The 11,527-nt window shown below is 47.6% G+C and overlaps 1 protein-coding gene across 1 annotated transcript; it reads right to left on the bottom strand.

The window, feature by feature from the left end:
• Positions 1 to 4,426: 4,426 nt before the first annotated feature.
• On the bottom strand, positions 4,427 to 6,606 carry LOC149342296 (sulfotransferase ssu-1-like). Its single transcript, XM_089542143.1, has 2 exons — positions 6,475 to 6,606; positions 4,427 to 5,407 (listed from the first exon to the last, which is right to left on the bottom strand). The coding sequence occupies exons 1-2, from the start codon at positions 6,559 to 6,561 to the stop codon at positions 4,427 to 4,429; spliced, it is 1,068 nt and encodes a 355-aa protein (XP_089398269.1). The 5' UTR covers positions 6,562 to 6,606.
• Positions 6,607 to 11,527: the final 4,921 nt, after the last annotated feature.

Here is an 11,527-nt window from a genome sequence, read left to right as displayed (position 1 = left end):
AGCAGAGCGAAGACTAGGGTTGTGTAGCCACCCAGCAGGAGCGTAGACACGCTTGCCAAAAGGATTACCAGCGCTAACCTCAGTGCCCGCCGGATTATCCTGTTCACGACACTCTAGACGTATTCGTCTCCTCGCGAGGGCGTCCGCTCGCCTGGCAGCGCCTCTTCCAGCACAGATAAATGCGGTGTCACTTCCAGTGCTCGTCGTTGTCAGCTTGTTGGTAGCGGCCATCAAAAGGATTGGCCATGGTTGACGGGTTATAATTATGCCCCCTAAGAAGGCCTTTCCCCACGGATGGTTCTGCCTGTATGAAATTGTAGTTCTAAGTACACCATCGTTCTGCCAGGCTTCGTAAGTTTAACTGGTAGGGAAAGTTTCGCCAAAGCGTATGTACTGTCTGGGGCAAGTTCCCTGAACGCGCAGCCGCTGCCTCAAATGCCTCGCTGCGTCACAAGAGTCACCTAGGCATGACACGTCCATTTCATGCGTCAAGGGGTGGTCGGCTGGAAACATGTCAACTGTTTCCGTTATGCACGATGCCAACGGCAGTTCACACGATTAGTCGACAAGCTGGCGCGCTTCTCGTCGTATCCTGCCGATCTGATAAGGCATCGGCTTATTTGTGGATTTTACCAGCAGCTCACTGCTTCGGGCTGCCGGAGTGTTGCCTCGTGTATCAAGCCGTAGGATTGGAGCATCGTTCCGGGGACAATACCGTCCGCCCCTTCGAACAGGAATGGACGCGGTGATACAAAAAACTAGCACCGCCGGCAACACGTTTTCTGCGTGCGCTCGCGCGTCCAGTCCACTTCTATCCCCGATAGTACCCCACTCACTTTACCGTAACTGGATACATAGATATTTGTACAGTGTTGACGTTGTGCGAGCACTGAAGGCCAGGCTTCGGCGTGAGCATTTCGATGGAAGCGAAGCGCAAAATGCATCCGCGTGCTGTGCGATGTTCGTGCGCAATAAAGACACTGTGGCGGTGCAAAATTAATTCTGAGCCCTCAATTCCGGCACTTCTGCCTCTCTCGTCTTTCACTCCCATCTTATCATTTCCATCAAAGCGAGGTTAAGGTGTCCACCGACAAATGCGGCAGTGACTACTACGCCCTTCTCTTCAAGGATTGGTTTTCCCCCGAAAGCAGGCTGTTGCCACGCCATATAAATGTCAGCCGTAAGAATCGCTTACATACTGTTGCGACTCAGGTAGTATGGTGGAGCCGGAGAGGGGACGAGGAAGGTCGGAGTTGGGGTTACGAGAAAGACAAGGAGAACTTTGTTCAGGTAAATTGCATTATGTACATACAGCAGCTGAGAGCGTGTCTCAGTAAAAGAATCTTGATGAATGGGAGCCACTCGGTCGTACTCGGTGCCGATTCTGAAATCCCTAGATGGAGGCCGGGCCTGCCGAGGAAGGCGTGTCCTCAAAAGTTCACTGTGGCACTCATCACACACTCGCTCCTTAGGGAACACTCCCCCGTTACGTGTTGAGCTTTAGAGAAGGACACGTCGCGCAGACACCAGAAGGTCCGCGAGCGGCGTTCCTAGGCTTCGCAGGTAGTCGCACGTGCTCCACATCAGTGCAAGGCCCAGGCTACGCGCAAGGCCACGCAGGGTAGCAAAAACGCTCGCCGTCAACTTCTCTCTTGAAGACAGATGCCGCTGTCAAACTTCATGACTGGACCCAACTGACCCCCGGGTCCTTTCGGGAAGGTCATGTACTGCTGGCCTTGACAGATATCTTCGTCCTTTAGATAAAGGTGCACTGCAGAGCTGCGCTGGCTGCTTTCAGGGGAGGCTTACTGTCGCCGTTATCGTGGCTAAGCCGGGAGTTGAACACGTGTCGCTTTTAGTGACTCATCGACAGCCCACTGCAGCCGCGCAGGTTTTCCCACATGACGAAGGCGAAACGTAACACTATACAGCACCATTATCATGTCTACTTCAAGTCTTTGTTAGGCACATTACCGCAGAAGGAAAAAAATATTTGACAGCTGCCTGCATACCTCCCATGCTGGTATCATTAAAAAGATAAACAGCTAACATATGAGAGCTCATGGCCGCAAAAAATCAATAGCAGTTACAACCGAATGACAGCAAGCATGAGACTACGAATAAATACCGATAACCCAAATGGGAAGAACGACATCTGGTTCAGCCTTGGCATCAAACTGTGTATGTAGCATAGATGCTCACAGTCGTCTAGAAGGATTACACAGTCGTCTCGAAGGATCCCAGCGCTCGTGGTGTCAGTTCTTTTTTGTCTCTTGTGTGTTGCGTTGTGTAAAGCCGCTTCTGATTATGACACCTTGGTGTCTGTATGTTTCCAGAAGAAACTGGGCGGTGCCTGGGTGGTATGGCCTCCGTATGCTGAATTTGTGATATCTAAACCGGATGTCAGAAGAACCGATCGCTTTTCAACGGAGGCCAGATGCACAAAAAATGCATGCTGATTTCACGTTTGTGTTAACGTGGATGACGAGTGCTAGCTGCTTGCCGCTTGTGCTTTTCATATTAACCATTTTGCGACTTATGGTTTTTCAGAAATCCAAATCTGATTTTTGCCTCCTTGAAGGGACGCTTCTACTTAGTATGTGTGCACTTGAGTCTTGCAGTCTTTCATTTGCGGCGTGGAGCTTAAATGCCCGCACGTCGACGCTTCGCATGCGCCCTACGTTTGGAGTGGAAGGAGGGCAGTACTGTAGGGCTGTGGATTAATTAGGGATTTTTGAAGAAAAGAAATGGCGCAGGAACTGTCTCACTTCTCGATGGACACCTCAACCACGCCGTGAGAGAAATGGGTGCAAGTGGAAGCGACCCAGGCAGCACAGGTAATCGGCCCATTATTGGAAATATATTGACAAAGTCCGGTCCAACAAAGGACCAGAGTGAAACCATCTATTTGCATATTTGCAATATTGGGCCTGCTACGCTGCTTGGGGAAAGAAGAAAGAGGTGCCGTAGAGGAGGGCTTCGAAATAATTTCGGTCACCTGGGGATCTTTCACGTGCGCTTGCGTCACGCAGCACACGGGCGCCTTATGCGTTTCTCCTCCATCGAAACAAGGCCGCCGCAGCAGGGTTCGAGCCTGTTACTGCGGCTCAGTAGGCGAGTGAAGGTGGCATTTACCAAACCTCTGTTTGTAAAAGCTACTTGCTGTTGCAGATCTCTTGACATGAGCAAATAACGGTAGCATTGTATCTCATAAATATTACATATACTAAGCGGCGCGTATTTTTTGCACAGTTTTAACGGGACGCGGCATTTACACGGATAAAGAAATTTGCAGTTCAATTTCGCGACTGTACTCTAAGAAAAGTACTTTTTTTTAACTTACATTGCGACGCTTTATCTTGGGCCTAGTTGCGGATTTGGGCAGTCTCCGCTGCCCAAATCCGGCTTCTCACTACCCTGGTAAATCGAGTCATCTTCGGTTAGTCATGAGATTTCAAATCTCCGTAACTGCAAAACTTTTAACGACAACGTCCGGGAGCACCCAATGTTACAAGCTGAAAATTCACGACTTGACTACATGAGCTGAACTGATTCTATTCTTAGCGGTCGCGTCCATTGCAGTCCAACTTCCTGCAGAGGTGTCTGAACTCAGCTTTAAATTTCACACAGATGCAGGGCTTTGCATGCCGGAAGGCAATAACGATAGAAGCCGGCAGCTGTCGTCATATGGCCGCTATACCTGGAAAGCAGGCCACGCCAGGAAGTGCATCAGTTGCAGTTGGAGTTGCGAAATTAGCTGTTGCAATGTTGGGGGCATCGGCCCATACACGAGTGCGGACTTTTCACGAAGATGTATACTCTTTTTAACGACTCATACCTTTAAAAAAAGGAGGCAGTTTTCTGCTGGCACCGATGCACAGGCGCTCCACCTTGGCAGACGGGGCTAGCGCCAAGTTACGATTTGAAAAAAAAATTTCTGCATTTTGTACCGAAGTGCACACTATTTTTGCAGTTGCAGCTGATTAAGCTACATTATAAATTCAGGAAAAAGATGAGCAGGAAGTCACCCCTAAATTTTAGGTTTCTAGACGCAAAGGCACCTTAAAGAAGGTGCAGTGCAATAATTCAGGCGACGATACGTCAAACGTAGCGCACGTAGTAGGGCCATATGTAGGCCTATCCGGAAGGCGGAAGAAAGTAATGGGAGGCTGTAGTGGTTCCAGACAAAGCTAAATTTTATAACAACAACACACATGCGCTTATACATCGAGATAGTGGCAGCACGGAGAGGAGAAACTGAAACAGCAACCGAAACTCATGATTCTTTACAGGCCAGTGTGTTTTTCATTAAAAGACAACGACCGCAAATTGCAGTTTACGCAGCATCTTTTATTGCGCTGGCGATTTTGTCATATACTAGCTGTTTTTACAGAGAACCTGCCGTTGTAACGATAAATTCTAATGTTCAAGGAAGGTGGACGTCATTCCACAATTTCATAACGTCGCTGCCTTGAGTCTTGCGCGCGATCCTATCCTTCATTCTCGCTATTTTTTCCGGAGAGAAGTGGCTCCTCCAGTCTCCTACTACACCTTTCCGGACTAGGTCTCCCACCAGTGGACCTTCGTCGCTGTTTCGATGTGGTGAAATTTTCACCTGCGTACTTCGTAGCACCTGTGAAGAGTCATTTGCGCAGCCTTCCCGCTTCCTGTTGGAATCGTCAGTAGATGCTCCGAGACTAAATGATAATTTTTTCATAGTTTCTAAACTTATCCTACTTAGCACCACCTCAAGATTTCCCGGGTTCTCCCTTAGTCGGTCACCGTATTCCTGTTTTCCGACAAAATCTGCTATACTTAAGACCCAAGCCCTCGTGTTCTTCTTCAGTTCCTCGTAGGTGAGGAAAAGCACATTAGGAGCATCCCGGTGTTCGTACCAGGAGAGCAGGTGGTCAAAGTAGTCGCCGTAGTCTACTTTGCCCTCGACGAACATATCCAAAAGCTCGTCGAACGTGCCTTCCGCGAAACGGTGCCAGGGCATAGCTCGGAGATGATAGTAATAGGACACGCAGCAGTCGTACGGGTTCCTGGTTACGTATATGTACTTCGCTTTTGCCGGGTAAGGTAGCTTGAAATACGGCAAGTGGGTCTTGATGGGCGTCGGCCGATGTAGTTTTCGGGCCCCTTCTGCACCTATGAACTCCAGGTAACTGCTCTTTCTGATTTCTTCCAGTTCATGTGGCGTCGATTTCCCGGCGAAGAGGATGTTTAAGACAATGTGCTGAAGCCATGTGGTTCCGCACTTCGGGTAGCTGGCAATGAAAACATCGCCTTCCTCCGGCTCGTAGGAAATGGCAGATCGCAGTGCCTCAGCTTTAAAGACCTTGTTGAGGTAAAGCCCTTCAATCACGTGATGAACGTCTTCAAAAGCAGCTCTAGCCTTCGAGACCTGCATGTAGAAAACAAAGGCATGCGCTCTTGCTAGAGAAGGTTCTGGATGTTTACCGCTCAGTAGGGCTCAGGGTTTGTCTTTCGCGCAATGCTTAATTGGCTCGCCTTTCTCTTCTTTTTTGCTTCAAATATTATGGTGCTTACATCTTGCTTTTTCGTTTGGATTGGAACTTATTTACTTAGAAAAGAGCAGTAGTGATAGTTATAACTAACTATTTAAATTTGTAGCTGCTACCAAGTTTAAACCCCGATGGTGATGTAGGGAGCTTTGGTTCAAAGAATTTTCATGTATTAATTTATTATATTGGGCAATACCCACTTTCACCTCTCCCCTTATGCTCGAGTCAGCTAACTAAATCAACGAAGAAATGCTATTTTTGTTCTTTGAAGAAAGCTAAAAACGATCGCAGAAAATTGAAGGTTGTAGGGTGAGTTATATAGCCTGGTGTTTTTACACTTTATAAAAACTCTTATACAGGTGCTAGGCTGTTTTTTTTATTCTGATATTAAAGCGATGTTTGTGATGCAGATTCAAGTCTCCATAGCAATGCGACAGCTGTTTTACTCAGCGCATTATATGGGTATTCCTTCCGATAAGCTGCAGTTGCTATTGTTAAAATGTTTTGAAAGTTATGAAGTTAGTGTGAAAATGTATAGAAAGACAACCAGGAAACTCCACCAGGTGACGTTATAGAGGATGGACTGAGTAAGGCGCGTTTGTTTGCTTAACTATATGCAACGCAAAACAAGGTTTTCCATTAAGCGAGTTGCGAAGAAAAACTTTCAGACTTCTCGCCCTCTGTCTGAGCGAAAAATGACTAATCGGCTGCTCATACCTTTACCTACCATCTCAGCACGCTGCTGGTTCCACACACCGCCTAGTTACGTGGATGACTATATGACAATGATGGCCTTCTTTTCGAGCAGGGAGGGAATGCGGCCAAACTCACTTAAGTGGTTAGAAGGAGATCACGTAGTCTTGAGTGATGATGTCAGTGACACTTTGTAAGTACATACAATGCTACTAGGGCTATTACTCCATGGAAAGGAATACTCATTACTCACGGCAGCGGGCGTTTTTTCATTCCTTTCACCCTCCATTTTCTCCGACAGCGTTGGTGCCTTAGTCTCAGAGTGGTCTCCGTTCGACATACTGACAATCCTCGACCAAGCCCCGGAAATGCCTTCGTGCCGAGGCTTTCCGCTTACTCAAGGGACGTGGAGAATATAGCTGTACAGGTTTCCGCTTGCAGGCAGTGGTTGAAAATCAGCCCGAACACGCAGATGCCATGGAAAAGAGGGCATAACTCGCACGTGGGCGGAAATGGGTCATCTCAACGGCTTCCTGCCGGAAAAACATAGCATTCTCTGAGAGATAGTGCTGCTTATTTGGAAATCCGTTTTAGCGCATGTGCCCTATTTCCTGAGCTGCCCATGGATGCCCGCAGTTGCAATGTACAAGTAGAACATGGAATTAGAGCAGTAAACGTTTCAAAACGAAAGCTTGATCGTCGCCAACGGGAAGGAGTTTCTTCCGCTACGCGCATTACCTTGAGCATTAAGCCTAATCTTGGTGCGCTAGATTTTTCAAGCTGCGTAATAGCTGCGCTTTTGTCACTGCTAATGACGTGTATGGAAAGAGCTCTCAGTTAGTAGAAAAAATCGCCGCCATAAATTATAAACGAAACAGTTTATGTGCAAAACGCTATGAATACATACAGCCGTCCAGTCAGTGTCGTCGAAGCTAGAGTTGTCCTTTCCTGACCGATGCCAGTGGCGCATGTCGGTGACGTCTCGTTCATTTTGAGGAGTACATATCTCAGAGCCATACCTACGAGTGAAGTTCTGGAACTAAATTCCAAAAAATTCTAAAACAGCGGCAAACATGGCCTTAGGGTGATTCACATCACCAAGGGGGAAGGTTTATATAAGCATGCGCAGGAGAACCAGTTCACAAAATCACCACCATCGCAGTCCTCAACGAGCAACTGAAGACAACAAACGCGAAGTGATGAAAAACACCAATCCAACGATCGCTTAGGAAGTGGTCATTGCAACAACAGCCGCCGAAGACGATTCCCTCTACACACTCTCGGACTCGCAAACAGCCAGAAATTGCGCAAGAGGATGAATAGCCCAACAGGTAGCGGAAATTCTTCAGACTGGCTGCACCCCCTGCAGGGAAAAAGCCTCTCCTGTATCTCTCAAATTAACCCTGTCCTTGGCAGCTGCAGCCAACCTATATCCCAAAATTCTTAATCCAATCCGTCCCCCTAACTTTCTGCCACCTGCTGCTACGTCTCTTTTCTCTTGGAATGAATTAAGATTCTTATGTATTAGGTTTATGTTAGCGTTTTTCCAAGCTGCTGGTACGCTGGAGATCACCAGGCATTGCTTAATTGCGTATATAGGGTGGCTAGTGTTTCAAGCACAATCTTTCTACCATCCCTCAATAGATCTATTGTTACCTGATCCTCACCAGCTGCTTTCCCCATTTGCATTGTTCCTAAGTATTTCTGTACTTCCTTTTTTGTTACTGGCGGAATGTACATTGATATGCGTTACTGCCTCTCTCATTTACGTTCTAATTACATTAAATAATGCATAGATTTGTGTAGAACACTTCGGCTACTTTAATAATCTCATCCATATTGCTAATGATATTGCCCTCATTGTCTCTTAACGCATACACCTGATTTTTTTTGCACCAATAGTTTCCTCTTCATCGCTTTTAGTATACTTTCGTTCTTTGCAGCATCTACGAATCTCTCCATATTGAGCTTACCTTGCGCTTATTAATTAATTATGATAACTCTGCCAGAGCTATTATATCTCTGGGGTTAGATGCTCCCCGTGCTGTATAAACGTAAAGTACCGAATGACCAATTCTGTATATGTGGTCATGTACGCAGAACATAGTCGACAGAAGTACTTGCGTGGAAGAGCTTGCCGGTATCCTCTCGAACCATCTACCACCGAATGACCAATTCTGCATATGTGGTCATGTACGCAGAACATAGTCGACAGAGAAGTACTTGCGCGGGAGAGCTTGCCGGTATCCTCTCGAACCATCTACCACCAACTTCTACTGCGCACTCCGTAATGATAGCTGTGAAATTATCGTTCATTGCAGAACATTAGGGACGTTGCCCGCAATTCAAGGCGAATATCAGTTCTGCAACGGCATCCTAAATTACTCTCCTTCTCTCTTACACCTAACTTGTTAATTGACTTCCGCTTCATTAGTTTATTCCATTCCTTCTTGCAGTTTAGGCTAATGCGAGACCTTACCATCCTGTGGTTGCTACAACTCACCTTTCCGAAGACATCCACATCCGACGTGATACCAGGGTGAGCGCATAGTAAGAAGTCTATTTCAGTTTTAGCCCCACCACTCAGGCTCTTCGACGTCCATTTCCTGTCCTCTCGTTTTCGGAAAAAGGCGTTAATAATGAGTAAATAATGTCTTACTGCGAGCCTTACTAATAACTCCTCCCTGCCATTCCTAGAGCCTATGCCGTAGTCGCCTATGCCTGGTCTCCAGCCTGCTTCTTGCCTACCTTGGCCTACCTTGTCGTACAGTCTACTGTGTTTTTACTTTGCTCGTTGCCTATTGCACGTCTTCAAAGAATCTTTCGACGATCTGGTCATCATGGGAGGATGACGACGCATAGACCTTCGTGGTAGGCGCGCAGCATTTAGACGCGTAGAATAAACCAATTAACCCTCCGCCCTCAGTCCTCATCGGCTGCGTAACCGCTTACGAAGGCTGTGGTCAGACCTGTGAAGCAGCGGATGGTGCCAAGAATCTCTGGCTTAGGACCGGCCGCCATTGGAAACTGAAGCTAGCAACCTTTAACCTTATAAACTTATCCAGTGAAGCTAGTCAAGCAGTGCTCTTCGAGCAGTGCAATGTTATATGGTTTAGTGAGGTTAGGAGGGCACGTGAGGCGTATACAGTACTAAAGGCAGGGCACATGCTTGCTGTGCTATCATGTATTAGCGGGTAGACTAGAAGGAGGTGCGGGAATCCTCATCAAACAGGATATAGCAGGAAGCATAGAGGAATTCTAAAGTATTAGCGAGCGGGTGGCATTTATCGTAAATAGACTTAATAAGAGGTGCAAACTGAAGGTGGTACAAACTTGCAATCCAACAGGCAGCAAACACCTGATCTAGGTACTGGGTAACCAGGACATCAGTGGGAACGAGTGCGCCCGTGCCTCAGCCTGGGCTCTTCCCTCCGGAACACCAACAGATCCCCCGCGACAAGAAGACTAGGATAGCCCGCACACAACATACACAAAGATACTTCAACAATACAAGCTAGGGAAGAGCAAGTAAGTATGCCGCTCCCTCACAAGGTCACAGTAAAGAACAATAGCAAAATTTTTTTTGTGTGTGTGCCTCAATAAACATTATTACACAATATCTTTAAGGCCACCGTTCAGCGGCAACCCTGGGGTCGGCGGCTTGTCGAGAAAAGCCGGTGGCGCACTTTCCAACTAAGCCGCGTTACCTTGTGGCGTCCTCACAATCTGCCCACCGGATTGTGAGCAAACTGCCCACAGTCACAGGTTGAGTAAAATTGATGATTAATCGCGAGAGTTGGGTCCCCACTAGTGGCTGCGTTTGAAACAGCCCCCAGCCGAGGCAGTGGCGCATCGCCTAACCGCTGCACCGCGGAGCCAGCACCGGTATCAGGATTCCCCGCGATGTATAAACGTAAAGTACCGAATCACCAATTCTGCATATGTGGTCATGTACGCAGACCATAGTCGACAGAGAACACTTGCGCGGGAGAGATCTTTAATGCTATCGAACTATACTTTTAAGGGTACGTTAGCGTTATGTGATGGTGAAAAAAAATGAATACAAGATTACGATAGTCGGTAATCCGAAATCTGAGCGCGTCTCTTCACGTATTTTCACGCCACTTGCCGCGGGTGGCTGTTGGCGTGTTGCGCTGCTAGCCACCCTTCTGGTCCTTCCCGCGGCAGCCACCTTCCGGCTGTTCATTTGTCCGCTGTCGCCTTGGCAGGCGGCGTTTTTATCTGCTGCTACCTGCCAACACGCCACCTGTCAGGTAATGAGTTATGCTGACAACGCCGACGACGTCGGAACGCGTCAGAGAACTCTGGGACGGGCGCCTAAGAGCTGCGCTATAAAAAGTTGTGCGTCCGTGTCTGCAAAGTGGTATGCAGAGAAGACCTCAGACCGCTGAAGAGAACCTTTAACAATATCGCGTCGTACTCTTAAGGCAAAGCTCGTTAAAAAATCCCACGTGGTCGAAATTTCCGGTACCCTTCACTACGGCGTCATTCATGGTCTGAGTAGCTTTGGGACTTTAAACCCTCATAAACCCTAACTACTTGTACGCCTACTACTACAGCTTATCTGTTTCTTTATTCGTTCACTCGCACCTCCTCCCTTCCCTTACAGCGCAGTTGAAGTGTCCACTGAGAAGTGAGACAGGTAAGCCCCTTTCATTTCCTCAAAACCAATTTTTTTTACCTGCATTGCACTTGATTGTTACATCTACTCTGCACAACGAGATGCGATGTGGTTTTTTAATAAGAAAGTCTCGTGTAAGTCTCGTGTAAGTGCATATATCGAACATTTACTGTATACAAAACAAGCTTCATGTTTACAGATATGTCCTCGCGGTTCTGTAAAAACAGAGTGTCGAATGGAAACACTTCGGAAGCACTCGTGTTTCTGCGATGGCATGAGTCATCGAAGTTCACTGATAAAACATGGCAATCCGACACATCCTCAAGGTGAAATGTCATTCGCAATAGTTACTTTTCAAGTGGCTTCTGATGTTTCGAGGTAATCGTCCTCCACAATAACGCTTTTCCCACGAACCGTAGTGTTGGTTGGGAGGAAAGCATCGCTGCTAATGCTGTCGAAACCAAATTCATTGTCGTATTCTTCGGACAGCGTCGTGTTTCCATCGACGCGTCGGACGGCCACCACCACCCATGCTGCGATCGCTAGGATGATCACGACCAGACCAGCCCCCACGCAGATCACCTTCACTGCACCCATCTCCGGCTCGACCGGACCTTCTGGAGGCCGCACGTAGTTCTCGAGGATGAACTCCAGGGGCTGAGTA

This window comes from Amblyomma mixtum, chromosome 5 (genome assembly GCF_055824585.1).
Source record: "Amblyomma mixtum isolate Tamu chromosome 5, ASM5582458v1, whole genome shotgun sequence".
In the NCBI taxonomy this organism is placed as follows: Eukaryota; Metazoa; Arthropoda; class Arachnida; order Ixodida; family Ixodidae; genus Amblyomma; species Amblyomma mixtum.
This window is presented reverse-complemented; position numbering and strand designations above follow the sequence as displayed.